The sequence below is a fragment of the Xyrauchen texanus genome, chromosome 47, assembly GCF_025860055.1.
Source record: "Xyrauchen texanus isolate HMW12.3.18 chromosome 47, RBS_HiC_50CHRs, whole genome shotgun sequence".
NCBI classification, from domain to species: Eukaryota; Metazoa; Chordata; class Actinopteri; order Cypriniformes; family Catostomidae; genus Xyrauchen; species Xyrauchen texanus.
The window spans coordinates 5,276,162-5,298,934 of NC_068322.1; the positions used below are offsets into that span (position 1 = coordinate 5,276,162).

Consider the following 22,773-nt stretch of genomic DNA (forward strand, 5'->3'; position numbering starts at 1 on the left):
ATTTTAAGTAGTTTAAGAAGTTCTGAAAAAAATATGTCAAATTGTAATAGTAATTATCCACGTTATTAATATCCTGGCTATACATTGTGATCAGTTGAATGCCACTTTGGTGAATACAAGTACCAATTTCTTTCCATAAGAGCAAAATTTCTACATTATTCCAAAGTTTTGACCGCCAGGTTATATTTATATAACATTATATTATTGTATATTAAAGGTGTATATTACATTTTATAACTAATATAAAAGGACATATTCACCTCCCCTAGCTATTTTTCCAACGGTTATTTTATGACTGACGCTGCTGCTTAGCCAATAAGGTGCAAGAGTGTCTTCCCGCTTCACCGCCATTGGCTGTTCTCTGGCGACTCGGGGGTTGGTCCTATATTAATAAGCGCTGGTCAGACAACAGCATGTCAATGTGACAACAGACCGAGCGAGCAGTTGCAGATGCGCCTCTGAACGCGGAGGAAAGAGGAGGTTGTCAGCGCGGGGGACTCTTAGAAAGCTTTCTTAATGCTCTCACCTGGTGAAATTTGCCTCATTCGAATGGCAAAATCTTGACGTAACGCGCGGTGTCTGTTGATATTCTATACGTATCTTCGCTATAAGAGGAACACGCGCGGGTTATTTCCATTTGCGCGTCGCGCGCTTCCCGCTCTCTGGATCACTGCGCTATAGATGAAAGGAATGTACTGTTGTACAGCGGAATGACTTGCGTTAAAACGGTAAGTTGAAGCTTTCTTTAAATCTTTCTTACATAATTTAGTCGTGAACGTTTATTTAAGACAGTTAACTGCACATTCAAGTTGAGGTAATAAGGTATTATTGAATTTAGCTAGTTAAAATAATCATACATGGCTAGAACAGAAAACGTCCTGTTGCTGATGCTGCGGTCGGAGGACGAACACATGTTAGCAACAGCAACAGGAAATCTGTGCTCCAGCTTGGCATCAGTAAAAAACAATTTTGGACACAAGGCACGTCCTGGACGGATAGCCACAGGCAGTCTTGCATCGGGCTGTTCTCAATCACCCTGTTGCCGTCCAAGATATCCTACAGCACCCCTTTAGCACATGCATTTCAAATGCAGTCGCCTTGAGCTTCAACTGTAAGTATTGTTAAATTATTATTGCCTTAAATAGAGGCATTGTGATTCTGATCTAGTCGTCTGTTCTGCTTCCATTGCTTCAGCCTAATTAATACCATCCACAGCACAACATTATGCAGAGGGTGACATTTTTACCCCAGTTGTTAATCACACAACCAGTGAGTTTGTCCTCCCACATCTCTTTTTAGACAAGAGGTGGTGAGAATCCATGGCAGACTGCATCTTACTTTCTGCAACACAAGTGTTTGAATTTGCATGCATTATTGCTGTAGCAGTTGTAATGTTATGCATTAAAGTTTTATACCTGGATATCAATGTGCGTGCACTTTTCATTCCATATGGATCAGTAAGAAGATAGCAATAAAGACTTCACTGACTCATTACAAAGCGAAAATATTGAGAACCGCCCCCGTCAATTGGTGTCCTCGGAGTCCCTTTCATGACAAACTCTCCAAATTCAGACTTGAGTGGACAATTCTTAATCACAGATGTAATCACATGGGCCATTTGATTGCACCGCTAATTAACAGACAATAAGTAAACCCCTCCATATTAAGGAGCTCTCAGATGCCGCTTCTGTGAGCACACTGGAGTGTTTAACTGATTTCAATTCGTCTTTGTATGAGGAGGTGCCGGGAAATTGCTTTCTCACATTGCTTCTTCGTACCAAACAGCTTGTAGCACAAATCAATGGTGGATGTGGCTTAAAAGGCAGATTTATGCAGGCCTGCACTGCCAATGCAAGACTGCGTGGGCTTCACAACAAAACATCAAGATGTGGATGTCATAGGAAGGTCAGCATTTCATTAACTTGATTAAATGAAAATGTTGTCATTATTTACCAACCTTTATGTTGTTCCAAACCCATATGACTTTTTTTCATCCATGGAACACAAAAGGAGATTTTTATTTGGCAGAATGCTAGCCTGAGTTACCATTCACTTTAATTGCATCTTTTCTTCCATTCAATGAAAGTGCATGGCAACCGAGGCTGTCAGTCCCTAACATTCTGCCTTATATCTCATATTGTCTTAAGGGGCGGTCACACTATACTTTACGCTCCATTCACTCCCATTCAAACACATCCGAATGCAGCACAGCGGAAACGCAAGCTCATATGAAAAAAAATCATACTATGCTGCGTACCAAAGTTCAAGCTTGGTGAACTCTGAATTCGTACGACAAGAGGATGGTGACCTGTAGGAGACCGAAACTTCACACGCTGACCTCTTGACTCAATTCAAAGGATACTTATTTCAAGCTACGAGATTTACTTTTCCAGGAAAGTGAGTAGACAATATTAATAAACATTTAAAAAATGTTAATAAAATATTATGTGTTATTTGTGATTCATTGTTTACTTACTACACCAGAGGCCCTCCCATGTGACATCATATCCTGGTTTGTAGCATTGTCTGAAAAATTAATGTTCTCAAAGCCTAGTATGACTGCTCCTTAACAGACAGACTAAAGAAAGTCATGCGGGTTTGGAACTATCCCTTAACACAATAATATATGCAAGATCATAATTTGGTTTCATCATGATATCTTAAAGACATGCACAAATATTTATAAAAAGAGGTGAAAAAAAAGAGGCACTTTTAAAGTTCTTTTTTGCGTAGTTGCACTTACTATGTAAGTAATACACTATAAATAGCTAATTACCACTCTAAAATTGTAATCAGATTACTGACTTACTGCATAGGAAATGTAATAAGTTACTTCCTAAAACTCTTTTCACAGAAAAGGTTTTGTTTTTCCACTCAACAAATTCAAAATAATGTCTGTTTCCTCTCAAAATTTTGCGTCGTACACTTGAGCTGTCAAAAATTGTAAAAAGTGTTGTCAAAAGTACCAGTACTTCGGTACCAGGTCAATACTAAAATAAAAAAGATGTCACATTATCAGTGTTTCTGCAGAACCAGTAGTACCAAGACCCGATTCGATTCAATTTGATACCCGCACGCTGTCTGACTGACACATGACTGCTTTTAAATTCTCATGAAATTCTCTTCATTTTCTTTCAAATTGAACATAAAATAGGCTAAATGAGTGTGTTCAATACCATATTACCAGATTAGCATATTGTTGTGGTGGTATCTAAATTGGTATCAAGAACCGTGAAATTTCACTGGTATCGTTATGATTACTGAAATTTTGGTATCGTGGTAACACTAATATTAGCATGATTACCTACTATAGAAATATGTGTAACCCATGTAAAGATTTAAAAATAAAAGAAAACTTACCTGAAATTCAGTACCTATAATCCAATTACAAGTATTTGCATGTAGTACAATGTAATGCACTACATTTAATTTTGTACTTAAAGGAAATTAAATGACAGTAATTACATTGTATTGAGATTACACCCAACACTTACTATGCATTATATTCAAATACCTACAAGAAACCATCTTCAATGACTTCTCCCTATTCGCAGTCTTATGAAAAGCCTTGACTTGTTCTGTTTCAAAATATAGACTTTAATAAGAGAATAGGATAGCAGCATATGCTATCTGTGCTTTCAGGAGTAAACAGAGCAGAACCATCTGAGGAGCACTGCTGTGCAGCCCATCTGTTCTTCGATTAGGCTGATACCTAGTAGAGGCATCCAGTCCTGTGTATAGCCCATACTGGAAGAAGTGGGAACTCATTGTAAAAACAGTCAAGGTAGAGATGTTTAGAACGCAATAAATCATGTACTGTTAGACCGATAGATCGACTGACACTTACCCCAGGGAACAAGACTTCAATCAATCAGTCCCAATTACTGCGAAATGCTGTACGCATCCCCTGGGGGGATGTTATTGGTTTTCATAATTAGGTTCTTCATATATAGTGTAGTAGTAACTTTGGCTTGTTTGGAGTGGTCGACCGATATAGGTTTTTTAATGGCCGGTGCCGATATCCAGAGAGGGGGCAAGGTTTTTCCTGGCTCAAAATGAGGCAGAGGTGGTACCATACTAATCAAAAACTTTATGTTAAGAACACGTAAACGTTGGCTTTGCATTAATACACCCCTAATGACCTGGCAACTGAATAATAGTGTTAATTTTGTCATCTGTGTTTTAATTTAGTCTTAGTCCTGTGTCAAATGTCCTTTTTAGTTTTTATCATATTTAGTCAACCTTATCCTATTTTCTTTTTAGTCAAGTTTTAGTAGACAAAGTCTGGGCATTTTAATGTAGTTTTATTCAATGAAAACTGTTGACATTTTAGTCATTTTATTAACATTTCGACATATTGACATTTTAGTCTCTGAACAGTGTAAACATTTTTAGCCACAAGAGTTTTATTAATAAGTATTTGTCAATCTAGTCTATCCTAAACCGATATACATATATATATATATATATATATATATATATATATATATATATATATATATATTTTATTTTTATTTTTTAATTACTAATGGAGGCTTGGACGCATCATTTGGTTTGAACCAGCAATGGCAGATTCTGATTCGTCACGTAGGGCTGGGCGATAAAACGATATTGATATACAGGTATATCATGATAAAGAAAATCCACGATAAGTTTTTGAGGAATATTTGATATTTACTGCATGTAAATACTTTACTTAGGTTTTTCCTAATTTTCTTAAAATGTACTTGTTCATTGAAATGATGTAAGCAATATCACACTCGCAATCGTGCCTATGGCACTCGGCCTGCGGCTTCGTGCCTGCGGCCGAATCACAGCAGTTCTGATGTAGGGACATATCGCACTCTTGCTCTTGTGATATTGCTTAAATATATATATATATATATATATATATATATATATATATATATATATATATATATATAAATTATTATTTAACAGTATATTTACTCACACAAAATAAAATTAATATTGTGTTTTAAATGGTAGATAGTGGTTTCATCAGATTTCAGTTTAGTCATACAATTTTGTATTTTATTTGCATGAACAAGAAATTGTTAATATATTGGAATAGGGAAATAACAGTACACACAGTAGTCCAGCAACCATGGATGGCATGTCCACTTTAGCAATCGCTACTCAAAAAATACAGAATCAAACCAATTGTACATACAGTGCATAGTGAATTAGACATTTACTAATGGCACACGTGAAGCACATTTACCTTGGGCTGCATCCAAAAACATAGGCAGCTGACTTGCTACCTTCCTGCCTAATCAGTTAACGGCTGAACTGACAGCAGTTTTGAATGAATGAAACTCTTAAGGAAACTGGTCTCTGAACAGTTTGAAAAGCACTTATTTTCATCCTACCTCCGTATACAGCCTTCGGATGCAGCATTTTCTTGGTTTCGGACACAGATTTGAAGTTGTACTCATGTGCTTGTGCACATCCAGCTCGAGCAGCAATCTCCTGACAGTTTAAACAGTCTGCTATGCCTACTTGGATTGACATGGATTGACCGCCATGATTTGTGAATCAGAGGAACTTTTGATCCTGATCCTGAAGTTTTTGATTCTGTCTGATGGAACGCACTTCAGAGGAAGATATTAGATGAGCTCTCGATGGGAAGAAAACGCTGGATTTTCGTGAGGTTTGTGTTTTAAGGATGCATATTTGCAAATGGTATATAATACAAGTTTTATTGATATTTGCCTTTTATCATTAGAAAAGAAAGTTAAAGGGGACAGAGAACTGTTGTGGAGAGACTGTTAGAATACGTGCATCAGAGGAAGATTTATGAGCAGTCCACAGGATGCTGGATCTGCTGAAGTTGTGTGAGGTTTTGTTATTACATCTGTTTATATCTGTTTAATATGCGTATAGTTGCAGATGGTATATGATATTATTTTTATTGATATTTGCATTTTTATAATTAGACAAGATAGTTAAATATTACAAGAAACTGTTGAGGAGAGTGCGGGAGAATGAAACAGGCGAGCACTTTAACATTATGAGCTCAAACGCGTCTACCACGACACTGATACGCAGACTGTTTAAATGGCACTGTGTTGCACACCAGTCTATTATTGTAGTAGCAAGATGGCACGTAACAACAAAACGAATTGTGACTGGACATTTACATGTCTCAGTCGCTTCACATGCAAGCAGGCGATTCTCTGTGCCCTCAAGAAACAAATCGGACATACGGGAAGATTTAACGGCTCTGTGATATATCAGTTGACCTCTACTTGTTAGTGATGCACTTTAATCGTCTTGCTCATAGTACATAGTATTATTACCTCAGGCCAAGTTATGCATGTTGGAGCAAACAGCAACTCTGCATGCATGTCTTTGGATGAGCGATTTATGTTGTTGTATCGATGTACAGTAACTGTGTGGATCGGTTTTATGAGTCACAATGTTCTTGTAGTATTCATGCTTGCATATGTAGTGGAAAATTCTTGAAAACTAAATTATGATAATTAAAAGTACAATTAGATTTATAAAAAAATTATATAATATGTCTAGCTGGTGTTGAAAGCATTATAGTGACATCAAAGAAAATGTATTATTTATTTGGCATCTAAAAATTCTGTCTGCAAAGCAAGTGAATTCCTTGCTGGCTACTGGCCTGTTAACCACTGGCACTTTAAATTCATGTTGATAGTGGTGTGTGAAGGACACAGCTCCATTCCACATTTGCACCTGGAGATTCAATTTAGCCCAGACTTATTTTTTTTTAACTTCCTTAAGGAGGGCTCAATAATAATAGAAATAAGAGAGAGAGATAAGAGGTACTTTATTGATCCTTGGAGGAAAATGTATTAGCTAAATAGTTGGGTTCACAAATAGTTGTCCGAATTTAACAAGAACGAGGAAAAAGATTTAGATATCTTTTATACTATTCTTTTAAGGAGCAAATCAGCATCAAATAGGGCTGAGCGGTAGTACGTTGTATGTGACGTTAGAAATGTGTCAAACTGTAGGGAGGTTTACACTGTGGTAGATTTAGCCAATTTATGCTATCAGTGCACATAACTGCTTTAATGACGAAGAAACGTGGAGTAATGCAAAAATACAGAGAGGGACATGTCCCAACAAGTTAAAAGAAGAAAGTGCTAAAAATTTAAGATGCTAAGCCTCACATTGTGTCTTGTATGAAGTTGCAAAGCAGGGTTGCAACTTGTCTCGAGGGTTGTGTATTTTGACTGAAATGTCCTGCAGAAGATGCCAATTGTTCTGTATTTAAGTGTCTATGAGAAGCCTATTTTTCCAACCCCACCTCGGTTAGATGGCAAAACATCCCATATTGAAGTGACAAAATGCTCAAGTGTCCTGAACTTACGTTGCAAAAAGTTGGCAACATGACTTGTTGTATTAATCTAAAACATTCAACTGATGTGCAGTCACACGTGTTCATAAATTGACTTTTACAGTGGTGAATACCTATCCGTTTCATAACATTAGTTTTACTGTTTTGAGTCTTTAATTTTGGTGTTGCCATACATTAATTGTTAAATAAAAAATAATCTGCTTTTGCGCAGGTTCATTGAATTTTGAGCAAAAATAACTATATCATAATACATATAATCTTCATTAAATAGAATTACAAATACTGTAATAATTCATTTTCATAATACCACTCACCCCTATTATTAACCAGTGAGTTACTGCATTTTAAAAAACTGTACAGTTACATGATTTGATGGAAGCACAGGACGATGGCCGGAAAGTTTCAACCTGTAGGGTCCGTTGGTTAATTTGGAACATTGATTCTGCATTAAACATTGGCTCACTACTGATTTGCAAACATACAGGAGCAGGTGCAATGGGAAACAACCCCGAGTGCTGCACAGGAAGCTTCATTATGCACACACACTGCATAGCAAAGCCTGTTTAATGGACTCTTCCCTTACCTTGGAAATAGTGTTATGGCAAATCAATAAAGTAAAGGGCAGGGGGAGGAGCAGAGTAGAATCGGACTACGCCACCCACAGAGAGGCTTATGCAAACGGACTTACAGCAAGAACCTGTGCGTCTTTTCCAGGCCAGATAGAACAGCTTATACCAAGCACATGAGAGAGAATGAAAAGGAAAGAGAGCTGCAGTGAAATACAAAGAGAGGGAGAAAGAGCATGGGTGTATGAATAGGGGTGTTTCTCTGTAAAGACAGCGAGAAAGATTCTCGAGTCTTCACAACCATTTGAACATAATTTCCTCTGAACCACCTCTATACACAAAGGACTTGAGGTACAGGAAGCAATTCCTACGCTGCCCTGCTTTATAGTTACATGTGATCTGTATGGAACAAATTTAACTAGAGATGAAAGCCTACAGCTACAACTGGAAATATCTATAAACAATATATATTTTTTCAGTCATCCATATAAGCTTATAATTTATATTGGACTTTTAGGTTCTTGGCAGATTATTTTGTACGTATTTTCTGCTTGTGACAATTAGCCAGTAAATACCTGGAAGTTGTGTGGTGTAGTGTAGTGGCTAATAAAGGGATAGAAAATTGAAGGTTGCTGTTTCAAGCCCCGTAAGGAACATGCCATGCCCAGTCATCAATGAACCAATCATTGTGCCCAAGTCAACTAACCACAGGTCACTGGAGGCTGGTTGTCCTTGTAATAAGTGGGTTGTAAATCGCTCTGGATTAAAATTAGGGGTGTGAAAGAGTACTAGGTGACATCAATGATCAATCATGAAAACGATGATTGATTATGAGCATGCGTGACATGACTTGACAAAATCCAAAATTTTGGTTGCCAACTGTCCTGTATTTGCTGTGGCATCCTGGATTTTGGCTGAAATTAAGGTGTCACGTATTTTAGTGGTGAGATGTCGAGGGGGACTCTGTTCCATATTGAAGTGCTCAAAATGCTCAAGCGTCCTGTATTTGCATTGTAAAACATACACAAAATGACAAAGACGGGCCTTATTTTTACTTTGAGACTTATGTCATGAATTTCGGCAGTACCTTGTGGTTTGAAGCATCACAGCAACTAGTTCCAACACAGCACAACATGACTTTCTGTCCGGGCAAGGACAATGTTGATTTTGCATTATTTTGTGGCACATGCAATTTTTTTGTCTCATCAAACTCAAATAATCTGTTAAGTGATATGATGTGATGTGATTCAGTGTGATTTCATTTAATCTATTTAACTGATGCTTATCAAGTTGCTACAGCTCTGTTTTAATTCCTCAGAGACTCCCACTTTGGCTTTAAGAGAAACTGAAGTAATCAGTCCTGGCATGGGATTTACAGCCCCTCTCAAGTGACTTGGCCCAAAGCAAACACAGAAGCCAGGCTGCCACCGTTCAGCCTGAGTTACTTCCCAGGGTCGGCAGGCCTTCTACCCTCAGAACACATTTATTCAAACATGGCCCAATATTTTACAGGCCCAATCAAGACAACGCTAGCTCTGTGATATCAGGTCTGGTAAATAATGAATGGGCCTGATTCTCCAACTCCCCTTTCCTCCAATTTCATTGAATGACTCTGCAGTACATCAGAACAGTGATTAGAGGAATCCATCTTGAAATTCCATTTTCTTTAGTATTAGTTGCATTTTTCTCTGTCTCTGAAAGCACGCTGCACTATGCAAGTTATTGCCACTTAAGCTCGATGAGCTGCAGTGTTGTTCCAAGGCCTTATGTTTGTACGTTCTCACCTACACTTAACTGGGTTAAGGCTAATTTCCTTCATTTGTCTTTGACTGGAGTTTTTAATGGATAAGCCATACCTTTATTGCTATAACAGAGTCAGTGGAGGTACAGGTTTTGTTGTATTAGTGTGTCTGCTCTCCTGGGAGTGTTTTTTGTATTTTTTTATGGATTCTCTAATAGAAACAGCCTCCAGAGCAAGAATATTAGACAGCCATTACATGCAAAAAGGCATTAGTTACCATTATAGTATCAATGGATCTAACAGGATTATTTTCCTGGGACACTGTATGTTGATTGTAATCTTACAATGACTAGAAATTTCTCCGATTTCTTCTCACTTCACAAAATATGAAAATAAGGTCTGCATCTGGGTTACATTGTTATGGGTATCTTTTTACTAGGGCTGTGAATACAAATAAAAATGAACTAACTAATCGCACAGTTTTCTGTGATTAATCGTCATTAAATGATGGTATATGATAGATACATTACAACAAATGTAAAAAAATCATCATAAAATATATTTACTTTATACTTCGTCTCCAATAACTTGCAAGAAATTGCTTAGTCATCATTTATTTTAATTATTTACAAATATATATATATATATATATATATATATATATATATATATATATATATATATATACTCACCTAAATGATTATTAGGAACACCTGTTCAATTTCTCATTAACAATTATCTAATCAACCAATCACATGGCAGTTGCTTCAGTGCATTTAGGGGTGTGGTCCTGGTTAAGACAATCTCCTGAACTCCAAACTGAATGTCAGAATGGGAAAGAAAGGTGATTTAAGCAATTTTGAGCATGGCATTGTTGTTGGTGCCAGACGGGCCGGTCTGAGTATTTCACAATCTGCTCAGTTACTGGGATTTTCACGCACAACCATTTCTAGGGTTTACAAAGAATGGTGTGAAAAGGGAAACACATCCAGTATGCGGCAGTCCTATGGGCGAAAATGCCTTGTTGATGCTAGAGGTCAGAGGAGAATGGGCCGACTGATTCAAGCTGATAGAAGAGCAACTTTGCCTGAAATAAACACTCGTTACAACCGAGGTATGCAGCAAAGCATTTGTGAAGCCACAACACGCACAACCTTGAGGCGGATGGGCTACAACAGCAGAAGACCCCACCGGGTACCACTCATCTCCACTACAAATAGGAAAAAGAGGCTACAATTTGCAAGAGCTCACCAAAATTGGACAGTTGAAGACTGGAAAAATGTTGCCTGGTCTGATGAGTCTCGATTTCTGTTGAGACATTCAGATGGTAGAGTCAGAATTTGGCGTAAACAGAATGAGAACATGGATCCATCATGCCTTGTTACCACTGTGCAGGCTGCTGGTGGTGGTGTAATGGTGTGGGGGATGTTTTCTTGGCACACTTTAGGCCCCTTAGTGCCAATTGGGCATCGTTTAAATGCCACGGCCTACCTGAGTATTGTTTCTGACCATGTCCATCCCTTTATGGCCACCATGTACCCATCCTCTGATGGCTACTTCCAGCAGGATAATGCACCATGTCACAAAGCTCGAATCATTTCAAATTGGTTTCTTGAACATGACAATGAGTTCACTGTACTAAAATGGCCCCCACAGTCATCAGATCTCAACCCAATAGAGCATCTTTGGGATGTGGTGGAATGGGAGCTTCGTGCCCTGGATGTGCATCCCACAAATCTCCATCAACTGCAAGATGCTATCCTATCAATATGGGCCAACATTTCTAAAGAATGCTTTCAGCACCTTGTTGAATCAATGCCACGTAGAATTAAGGCAGTTCTGAAGGCGAAAGGGGGTCAAACACAGTATTAGTATGGTGTTCCTAATAATCTTTTAGGTGAGTGTATATATAAACATCCTCGATAGAGTTAACTAGACATTTTTCAGATTTAAATCTTTGATACAAGTAAATGTTTATATGCAATAAAATCATTGAACATGCTGTAATTAAAATTAAAAAGTTGGGCAAAATCTTTTGCCATTTTCCATTGGAATTAAAAAAAATAATAGGATCAAATCACTGGACCCTTTCTAGATCACCTTCAATTTGCTTATTGAGCAATCAGGTCTGTGGATGTTGCAGTCAATATGGGATTGCATCATATCCTGCAACACCTGGAAAGACCAGGGACATATTCAAAGATTATTTTTGTGATCTTCAGCTCGGCGTTCAACACCATCATCCCAGCTATTCGCCGGACTAAATTACACCAACTCTGTTCCCACATCTGTCTGTCAGTGGATCACCAGCTTTCACTTCCAGCACATGTACAACCAGCACTGGTGCCCCCCAGGGATGTGTATTTTCCCACTACACTTCTCCATGTATATCAATGACTGCACCTCTAAGGACCCCTCTGTCAAGCTGCTGAAGTTTGCAGATGATACTACTGTCATCGGCCTCATCCAAGATGATGATGAGTCTATGCAGAAGGGAGGTTTGAACGGCTGGTTCACTGGTGTAGTCAAAACAACCTGGAGCTGAACACACTCAAAACAGTGGAGATGATTGTAGACTTTAGGAGGAACACCCCAACAGTGACCCGCTCACCATTCTAAACAGCTTTTACTGTGGTAGCAGTAAAGTCATTCAGGTTCCTTGGCTCTACCATCTCATAGGACCTGAAGTGGGAGACCCACATTGAAAAAGGCTCAGCAGAGGTTGTACTTCCTTCGCCAGCTGAGGAAGTTCAACCTGCCACTGGCACTGCTGATACAGTTCTACTCAGCAGTCATTGAGTCTGTCCTCTGCACTTCAGTAACTGTCTGGTTTGGTCCAGCTACAATATCGGACATCAGAAGATTGCAAAGGGCAGTTCGGACTGCTGAGAGGATCATTGGTTGCCCCCTGCCCTCCCTTCAAGAACTGTACACTTCCAGAGTATGGACAAATCACTCTAGACCCCACTCACCCAGCCCACTGCCTTTTTGAACTGTTGCCTTCTGGACGACAATACAGAGCACTGAGCACCAGAACCCTTGTATCTGTATAAAACAGAATGTTTTGTAGATTGTACATGCATTGTACATATACATATATATATATATATATATATATATATATATATATATATACGTGTGTGTGTGTGTGTGTGTGTATATATAGTCTTATTGTGTATTTCTATATATACTTATAGTTCACTTTTTATTTTTATTATTCACTAATCACTTTGTATTTGTTTATTATTATCTCTGTCTTGTTGCTGTATTGTTTGTGCACTGGAAGCTGCTGTCACCAAGACAAATTCCTTGTATGTGAAAGCATACTTGGCAATAAAACTAATTCTGATTCTGAAATAGGCAGATTCAATTCATATCAAACTTTATTGGCATGAGAAACTTTGAGTGTATATTGCCAATGCATTATTAAACACTATTAATACAGATATAAAACATATTGAATGCTGAAGTTTAGTTTGATGAAATTTAAAATCTCAAAACTATTATTTTCTCTGGCTGCCGTTCAGTCTCTACAAGAATTCCCGACTGCAGCTTGCTGAACGGCCAGGTGCTTCTCAGTCTCAATTGCACAAATGCTGGGTCTCACTCGGGTGGTTTCGTTTTTGACACTGGTTCAGATGAAAGTAAGGTAGCGTTTTCGCATGATGCAAGAGATACTGCAGCTTCCCATATTCTCGCACAACCGGTTCACCGATTGTGGGTGAAGTCTCCATTCTCCGTACAGTATATACGCTCCCATATTAATTATGCCTGGAAATCTGTTGCACGTAATGAATAAGCATGCACTGCTCCACACAATCAGTTTGTGCGATGATGTGCAGTTGAGTTGAGTGTGTACCTCCTGGATATATATAGCCACAGAAAATGGGGGAAAACATTGTACAAAGGTGCCTGGGTTTGTTCCTGGCAGGCAGCAGATGCCCTAAACCTGCCCAGACCCTATTTGGATCCTTTAAGTCTGAGTAGCCTGCCAGGAACAACTTGTGACTTATTTTAAAAGAGACATTTATTGACAAATTGATTACGTGTGAAAAGGATGCTGAACTTCTTTGCGAATATACTAATCAATTACTGGTGAGTGAAATCCGAACATTTACCAGCCAGTAGCTAATCACACACATTTTTAGTCGCATAGATTGAAATTTGGTCTCGTAGGTGAGTGCATTGTTGAGAGTTGTGCATTTAGCTAAAGATCGATCTTGAGATTTAAGAATCGTTATTGAGATTGTTTAAATAAGGATTGCAGTGCATCTGAAAAAGAATATTTTTACCCAGTCCTAGTAGTAGCCTTTTCTTTTTTAGCTTGAGTTGAATGTGAATCTAAATAATTGACTCAAAGTATGTTTTAGCAGGCCAAGATTCCCTGAAATAATGTAGACAAACCGTAGCAATTGTTGTAGACTGTGGAACCCTGATGTAAAACTGACAGCAGTGCCAAATTATTCATACCCTATTGAGCTATGCCTTTATTGTGCATTGGTAAATTGTCCAATTTATTCACTATGTTAAATCACTAAAGAGTGCAACTCTGGCCATGCATTAAACAAACATAGCCTTGCCTAAAGGGCAAGATGACAAAAAAACATTTCTGTACAACAGACACTAATGGTGAGGCTGTCACGATTGTGAAATTTATCTGATGATTAATTGTGACAAATAATTGCGATTATGATGATTAATTGTCTGTTTAGGGCTATGATGATTCTTTAAGTCTCTTTAAGGGCTTTCACTATTTATTGTCATATAAATTGTCATATTTTTGAAGGTGTCCTTTTTCTGCATGTGTGCTTCATACACCTTAAGAAGTCATTTTTATTTAACATGAAATATATACATAAAATAATAAATGAGGGATATATGATTTATATTTAAGGCTTTAGAAACTTATGTATGACATGTAAAATAATGTTTTAAATATCAAAATATTTCTAAATACTTAAAATATGTCTCTCTTTCTGGTCAGTGTTAGTATTGTAAATCTTACATTTACACATTTTAACGCATACAGTATTTGTAATTTTTATTATTTTAATTTCTAAATATATTTTATTATATTATACAATTGTTAAATATTTCTGTGCTAATTTCTTAATTTTCACATTTTATTTTATGCTCTGATTAAATCAACAAGCTCTTATTTGTCGTGAAGCAAAACCTTTGAGAATTTGTTTCTTCATTTCATCACTTCACAGAAATAGAGCAAGTGTACATCTCCTGTGTCACTTGGTGTCATTAACACTGCCTGTATGAACCAGGAAGCGCTTGGAAGTGAAACCAGAGTGCTTTGCATTCACTATCACAGTTTATGGTTGCCTGTTTATATTTTTGCGGGAGTTTGGTGTGTGCATCAGAGCACTTGAGAAGCGATTCATGCTCTTCTCTGGCAGGAACTGGTTGACGTCCGCGGTGCGGCTCTGTGACACTCAGACTCGGAGTTCCACTTAATGACACACAAACGTGCCGTTCATGGCATTTATACAGTATATTCACTTCACATTCCCCTTTTTGGGCATTAAAGTGTGATTGGAATTAGAATGCCCAATCATCGCAGTTCTCTGAAATAACCACGGTTAGATCAAATAACCATGATCAGATGTAAGCGACAGGCTTACTAATGGTACTGTACTGCAAAGAAAGCAACACGACAAAACTAAAATGCTCACGTTCTAATCAGGGCATAAATAAAATTATTCACTGTGTAAATAATTTATTTATTATGTTGATTAGATAGCTTTGTTTTAATGAGAGCATTCATAAGAGTGCAAAACCCTGTGCAGAGCATTAGTGATCTCGTACTGAACTCCAGGGCTCAAACAGTACAAAACCTGCAGTGAGTGACAGCATTCTATTTTATGGGAGAGTCGGTCTCTTTGCTCGATTTCTGTTTTCAATTGATAAAAATTTTAAAAACAGTTTAGTTTTGTCATGTTAATAAAGAGCCATTTAATATTTTAATCTAAATTATTAATCACGATTACAATATCAAGGGCAATAATTGACAAATATGCCTATTTCGCAGCACATTTCTGCCATTCGCCATGATTTCTGTTCATATATGGGATATTGGCCTGCTCCATCAACCCAGAATCCGAAATGATTTCAAACTTTGCTTCCAATTAGTATATCCGCATTAGGTTATAACATCATCAACTTAGTATTAAGTACAGTAAATTTGATATCACCCCCTTGTGGTTTCCCAAAGCTATTACACCAGAATATAAATGTAAGGCTTAGTGAAAGCACACAAATTAGGCTTCAAATGTAATTGTCGCTAATGTAAATATATTGAGGCCTCGAAAATGTATCAAGAAATTAATGTGCCCATCAGTAATTAATGTAACAATATTTTATGACATTCCTCATCTCATTATATGTCAGATATCATTAAAAGGCTGAAAAATACTGGTATAGACCGGGTATTTTGCCTTATCGCCTAGCCCATATATAAACAGTTTTACCTTCCTCAAAGATTTGCTGCCATGAAGGTCTCTGTAATGATGGCAGAAAAGAAAGAGAAGTCTTGTTGCCTTGGAAAATTGCACATCTCGCCCCTCCATTACTCAACCAAAAACACCCCCTTTCCTCAACAGAGCCTTGAGTGATGAGCGTCTGTATTTCTTTAAAGCTTACTGCAGGCTTTCTGTGGTATCATGACTTCCTCATTGTCTTCCCTGGGCATTGAAATTGAAAGGAGGTTTGAAGAAATTCTCTCCTTACTACTGTCACACACACATTTTGTCGACTGCTACTTCCTGTGCAAACCAAAGCAATTTGCAGTTAAAATATCTAATGTTCTAAATGTAAGGCTATGATAGATGTTATAGTAAAATTCCAAAATATTTTCATCAATATAAACTGCTTTGTACAGTACATAAAGAGAGAATGTGTTATGTACACAGTTAAAACATTTCATCATGGTGAATTGCACCTGGGGAATCTACCCTTTTAAGAAGTAAGCAGCAATATTAATGCCTACCACAAGTCAAACACACTAAGCCTTGTAATTCCTAGATTTTAGGGAACTACTGCTTCAGAATCCCAAAATAATATCTTGGGTGAAGCACATCCAGATCCAAGGGTTAGCGTGCAAGGTACTGCAAAATAAAATGTCAGCAGACATCAGTGCTTTAATGTAGCTTTTCTAAATATCTGTCTTGCCTTAGTGATGCCCTTGCATTTTCCCGGTCATTACATGCTAATATTTTTCATGTCTTTCTATTTATTTTCCACAGGTCGAAGTGGATTAGACCAATGATGGCAGCACATGATGCTCAGAGAGCATGCTCATCTGTTGTATTACAAGAAATGAATGGCCTTGCTTGTCTCTAATCAACCTTCGACCTTTGTCTGTCTAACCTGTAGAATTTCATACACCAACTTCAATCTAAATAAAAGGAGACTTGGCATCGGGACATTGTATCCGTCGACAGCACATCAGTTAGAGCCTAGGGGAGGCTTACTATTGGATTCAAAAGTGATCACTACAGCCATAAATGGTTAATTATTTTTGAAGTAAAGTGCTTTTGCCATACAATCTTTAAGAAGCAACAACTTACTGGTGGGAATTGTGCCAACATGAAGGACATATCATTTGTGGATTATTTGCTAGTGGGGCTTACAGTGACTACCTTTGTTCTTGCTGCAGAAGAGAGAGTCGACTGTCCTAAGCTTTGTGTATGTGAGGTTAGACCCTGGTTTTCTCCTAGCTCTGTCTATATGGAGGCTCCTACTGTTGACTGTAATGACTTGGGACTTTTTTACGTACCCATGAGATTGCCAGTGGATACACAAGTCGTTTTACTGCAGACCAACAACATTGCTAAAATTGAAAAACCTTTGGATTACCTGCCCAACATCACAGAGATTGATCTCTCTCAAAACAACCTATCCTTAATAAGTGACGTCAACTTGGGATACCTCCCCCAACTTTTGTCCCTACACATGGAGGAAAACTGGATATGCGCACTACCAGACAACAGCCTTTCTCAACTGACCAACCTTCAGGAGCTCTACCTGAACCACAACAACATCTCCTTCATTTCTCCAGAGGCTTTCCGTGGTCTTCAGAGCTTGCTGAGATTGCATCTCAACTCCAATTGGCTTCAGAGTATCAGCAGCGAATGGTTTGAGCCCTTACCAAATTTGGAGATCTTAATGATTGGGGAAAATCCTGTCCTCTCTTTTCAGGATATGAACTTCAAGCCTCTGAGAAACCTGCGGAGCCTGGTCCTAACAAGGATGAACCTGTCACATATACCAGACGATGCACTTCTGGGCCTTGACAATCTGGAGAGTATCTCATTCTATGACAATGTATTCCCCAAGGTACCCCATGGTGCTCTCAGGCATCTTAAGAGCCTCAAGTTTTTAGACCTTAATAAGAATCCCATCGGGCGAATTCAGAGGGGCGACTTTGTGGACATGCTCCATCTTAAAGAGCTGGGCATTAACAGCATGCCTGAGTTGGTGTCTATTGATAGTTTTGCCCTAAACAACCTCCCAGAGCTGACTAAAATCGAAGCCACCAATAACCATAAACTTTCCTACATCCATCCAAATGCTTTCTATAGGTTGCCAAGGCTGGAAACTCTAATGTTGAATGGTAATGCTTTAAGTGCCCTGCACAGGATCACAGTGGAGTCCCTTCCAAACCTCAGGGAGGTTAGCATGCACTCTAACCCTATTCGCTGTGACTGCGTCATGCGATGGATGAATATGAACAAGACAAACATCCGCTTCATGGAGCCTGACTCCCTGTTCTGTGTGGAACCCCCTGAGTATGAAGGTCAGCATGTGCGTCAGGTTCACTTCAGAGAGATGATGGAGATCTGTCTCCCCCTCATCTCTTCAGAGAGCTTCCCCACACAAATCAGCATTGACAGTGGCAGATCTTTGTCTCTGCACTGCCGCGCCTTCGCTGAACCCGAGCCAGACATATACTGGGTGACTCCATCTGGGAAAAGGGTCCTTCTAAATGCTGTGTCTGATAAATTCTACATGCATGCCGAAGGCACACTTGATATTTATGACATCACTGAAAATGAGGCTGGATTGTACACATGTGTTGCACACAATCTTGTTGGAGCAGACCTTAAATCTGTCTCGGTTGAGGTGAATGGCTACTTCCCACTGCCTGTCAATGACTCACTCAATGTCAACATCCAATCTGTGCAGACCAACTCTGTATTGATATCCTGGAAAGCCACTCATGGTAGCTTGGCACCAAACATTAAATGGTATACAATGCCCAGTGCAAACCATCCAACTGTGGCATTCACTGCTAGGGTGCCATCCGACATGACCGTGTATAATCTCACTCATCTAAGCCCTGCTACACAGTACAAAGTGTGCGTGGACATTCATAGCATCCACCATAAACATGACACCAAGTGTGTCAGTGTTATAACTAAAGAATTAGAACAAGCCATAAAATACTCTGAAAGGTGGGATGTTGCGTTGGATGCTGCTTTTGGTGTGCTTTTTATTTTGATGTCAATGGCTTGCTTTCTAATGTATGTCTTCATGAGGAACCACTGCTTTTATGAAGATTTGAGGCGATACCCATCCAAAATGGCTCTGATCTCTGAGACCAGCCAGCAATCTCCCTTTACAAGGCTTTGGATTTCTGGGAAAGGGATGCCAGATGCAGTTGAGGTGAAAGCCACGGTCATAAATGTGTTGGAAAACGACTTTTAAGCTGCCCATGCGGAGGACCACAAATGCGAGAGTGGAAAACTTACTGTTCCAACTTGCCGTTTATCTTTTTGCCTGGACACAGACATCAAATTCAGTTGGAAGGGATGTCTGCACGTTTAATTAGCTATATAGCCCCTCGTCATGAGCTGTCAGACATGGCAAGTGTCAGTGAAATGATGGCAACTACCCAGAGGTAGCTGGAGAGAGTTGCTGCTAAAATATGCAGTGTGATATTTCCAGGTCATTCACTAAGAACAGATGCTATTAAGACATGGGAAGGTGTTGTTTCTCATACCTGACTGTTAAATGTGTAAAGAGTAGTGGAACAGTTAATGTGGTCCAAGCAATACCGCCTGTGCTGTACAACAACAATAGGCGAGTAAGGAGACCGACTGTTTGTTAAGAGGGAAATCTCATAGAATAGAAGGTTACGGTGATTATGATGTGAACTTTTGATGAAATATGTTGTTTTTCTATTTAATAGCAGATCTGTCTTTTCATGGCTAAAATTGTTATATATTCTATCCAGAAATGTAACAGGTATCTTCTGTGCAGTAGCCAGGCTGTAAACAAGTGTGAATTACTTACAGTATGAAAGATACAACTTAAGAAACAAGTCCACACATTTGCTGAATAAAACAAAATATATATATATATTATATTTGGTTATATTACTATTAGGACTGGATGTTGTTGAATGCAGACACTTTAAAAATATCTCTGACATAAATTGCGCAAGGTTGACCATGACAGGGTAAGTGCCTACTCCTGAATCTTACACCAGAAAACTTTTGAATGTTATTTGTAATGGTTTTTGAGAGATCCCTGGAGAATAGAGGCATGAGTCCAGTCTCACATGCAAATTTGTGGAAATACAATCTCAGTACTTTGAGCATTAACATAATTTAAAAGCATAGTGCCCATGCTTTGGGTGTGAAAAGTTAAAAGCCATTTTTATATTGACTGTGCTGTTAATTTGTCAATGAGACTAATGAGCTTAAGGTAATGTAAAAAAAATATAAATGTCAGCATCCTTTTGGAATCAGGATGCTTACTGCTCCAGTTTTTTTTCTTCTGGTGAATTTAAAAAAAACATGTGATTTTTGAAAAATTCATATCGAAGAAAATTGACCATCATCAAAAGAAGCTACATAGTGTCTTGACAACATGGATACATAAATGAAATTATTTACATTTTTACTACACATTCCTTGTCTACTTATGCAACAATTCATCATGATTTATATTCATTGTCTGAAATCCATCTTATTTTTTAACCTCTCCCCACCAACCACCTGTCTCCATTCTTTTATTGAACACCTCCTCTTCACGATCTACTCAATTGGAACTTGATAAAAATCAATATGTCACATTACAGAAGTAAAATGGGTTGCAAAAGTATTTTTGACTTCAAATGTATTCAGAGGGGATTGTGTGGTTCCAGTCTATGACAACCAAAGCAGCTGCACAGAATCACATTATTAGCTCTATTTAAGATCCAGCACAGACTCGCAACTCCAAAAACTACAAACATGATGAATGCTTGTCAGCCACTGAGTGACATGGAGGATTTGTCAGACGGACATGCTCGTACATCAGTGAGACTTTCAGCAGTTCAGACAGGCCTTTTAGAGGCTGGCTATCAGTCAAACACAAGGAGAGCTAAATTATAACTCAAACTCTATGCCAGCAATGTTCGGGCAGGCAGGAGTCCACCTGCGTTTGCCTTCACTTTACAGTCACATATTAGGTTGAGGTGTTTCTAAAGCTCACAGACAAGGTCACTGTGTATCTGCACTGCATTAAAATTGTGTTATTCAACCAAAATGGATTTTGAAGAGCAGATAAATATCAAGATTGCGGAGCATAGTAAGAGCTGAAAAATACAAAATGGTGTTTAGTTTGTAGTCAGATTACATTGTTCCCATGTGCTTCAGTGTTCTGTGGTAGCCGTTTTACAAATGTACATATTAAACTTAAAAATTACTTCCTGCTGTAAAAGACCTCTGTTCAGTCGGGAAATGAAGATGGGACCCGGCTAATCAGGCAACATAAAGTTGTAATGATACAAATGAAATACAACATAGCATAAAAGACACACACAAACATAACTCTGTGTTTCTCTCTCCCTCACTGGTGTCTCCTGCTCCCTTTTATCTCTCTCCCACTGATGAGGTGACTCGGCGCTGGCCTGGCCACACCCTCCTCCTTGTCACACTCCGCCAACCGATTCAGGCCAGGGAAACCTCCGGCTTGATGTACTACCCTCCCTTCCTGGAGGGGAGGTGTTGCCTTTTCGGCTGTCCTTTTTGTGGCAGATCTTCCCCACCTCTTTGGGCCCTGAGAGAGATGAGGGGAGGAGGGGGAAAGAGCGAGGGGGAGAGAGAGAGAGAAACTGGCTTGCTGGTCCGGAACACACTGTCCAGTGGTCCTCAGCGGTTCTGCCCCTTGGCGGATGGCAGCGGTTCTCCCACGATCCGGCAGACGGCAATGGGTCCTCCGTCCCCTGGTGGCCGGTAATGGTTCCTCCGCTTCCTGGCAGACAGCAGTGACCCCTCCGTCACCTGGCAGATGGCAGCAATCCGTCCATCCCCTGGTGGACGGCAAGAGCTCCTCTGGCAGATGGCAGCAGCTCATCTGTCTCCTGGCGGACGACAGCGGCAAGTTATCCCAGACAGCATGCTCTTCCTCCTTCCTGGTTTTCGGCACCAAATGTAAAAGTCCTCTGTTAGGTCGGGAAAGGAGGAAGCTGGGACCTGGCTGAGAAGTCAACATAAAGTTTTAATGATACAAATTAACGTCAACATAAAATAAAAGTCACAAAAACTCAGTCTCTCTCTCTTTCTTTCTTTCACTGGTATCTCCGGCTCCCCTTTATCTCTCTCTCCCGCTGATTAGGTGATTTTGCACCCTCACAGCCCAGCTACGCCCTCCTTCTTATCACACCTTCATAAAAGATGCATCCTGCAAGATGTCAGTTTAATGCTTAAAGAGGACAGAAATAAATAATATAAGATATGTGATGAACCTTCAAACATATTTAAGAGCATATTAAGCTATTTTTTTTTTTTTACTTTTATTAAGAAATGAGTGAGAAAAGCATTACTACATAATTCATTACATATGAATTACATAATTCATTGATACTGCAAAAGCTGTTGTTGTTTGTAATTACCAACAAAATGTAATTCCAATATGCCTGAAAATGTGGTTGATATCACAAAAAGATTCTCAGCACTACTGCTGCTGTGTTTTCATGAAGGAAGCCTCACTAAATATAAATGAAATCTGTTCTCCTGTTTGTTTATGAGCTGAACCCAGCTGGACACCTGATTTATTGCCCTATTAAAAACTACATATTTGCACTTAGGACTTCATGCTACAGGCCACAATGGCAATAAAAAGCAAAATGA

General features: G+C 38.9%; 1 protein-coding gene across 2 annotated transcripts; it reads left to right on the forward strand.

Moving 5' to 3' along the window:
• The first annotated feature begins 431 nt into the window (after positions 1–431).
• Positions 432–22,004, forward strand: LOC127639069 (leucine-rich repeat neuronal protein 3). 2 transcript variants are annotated; one of them, XM_052120908.1, is made up of 2 exons: positions 432–728; positions 16,897–22,004. In XM_052120908.1, the coding sequence occupies exon 2, from the start codon at positions 17,240–17,242 to the stop codon at positions 19,358–19,360; it is 2,121 nt and encodes a 706-aa protein (XP_051976868.1). In that variant the 5' UTR covers positions 432–728; positions 16,897–17,239; the 3' UTR covers positions 19,361–22,004. The 2 variants fall into 2 exon arrangements, with proteins under 2 accessions (XP_051976868.1, XP_051976869.1); XM_052120909.1 differs by lacking the exon at positions 432–728 and adding an exon at positions 1,784–1,905.
• The last annotated feature ends 769 nt before the right edge of the window (positions 22,005–22,773 follow it).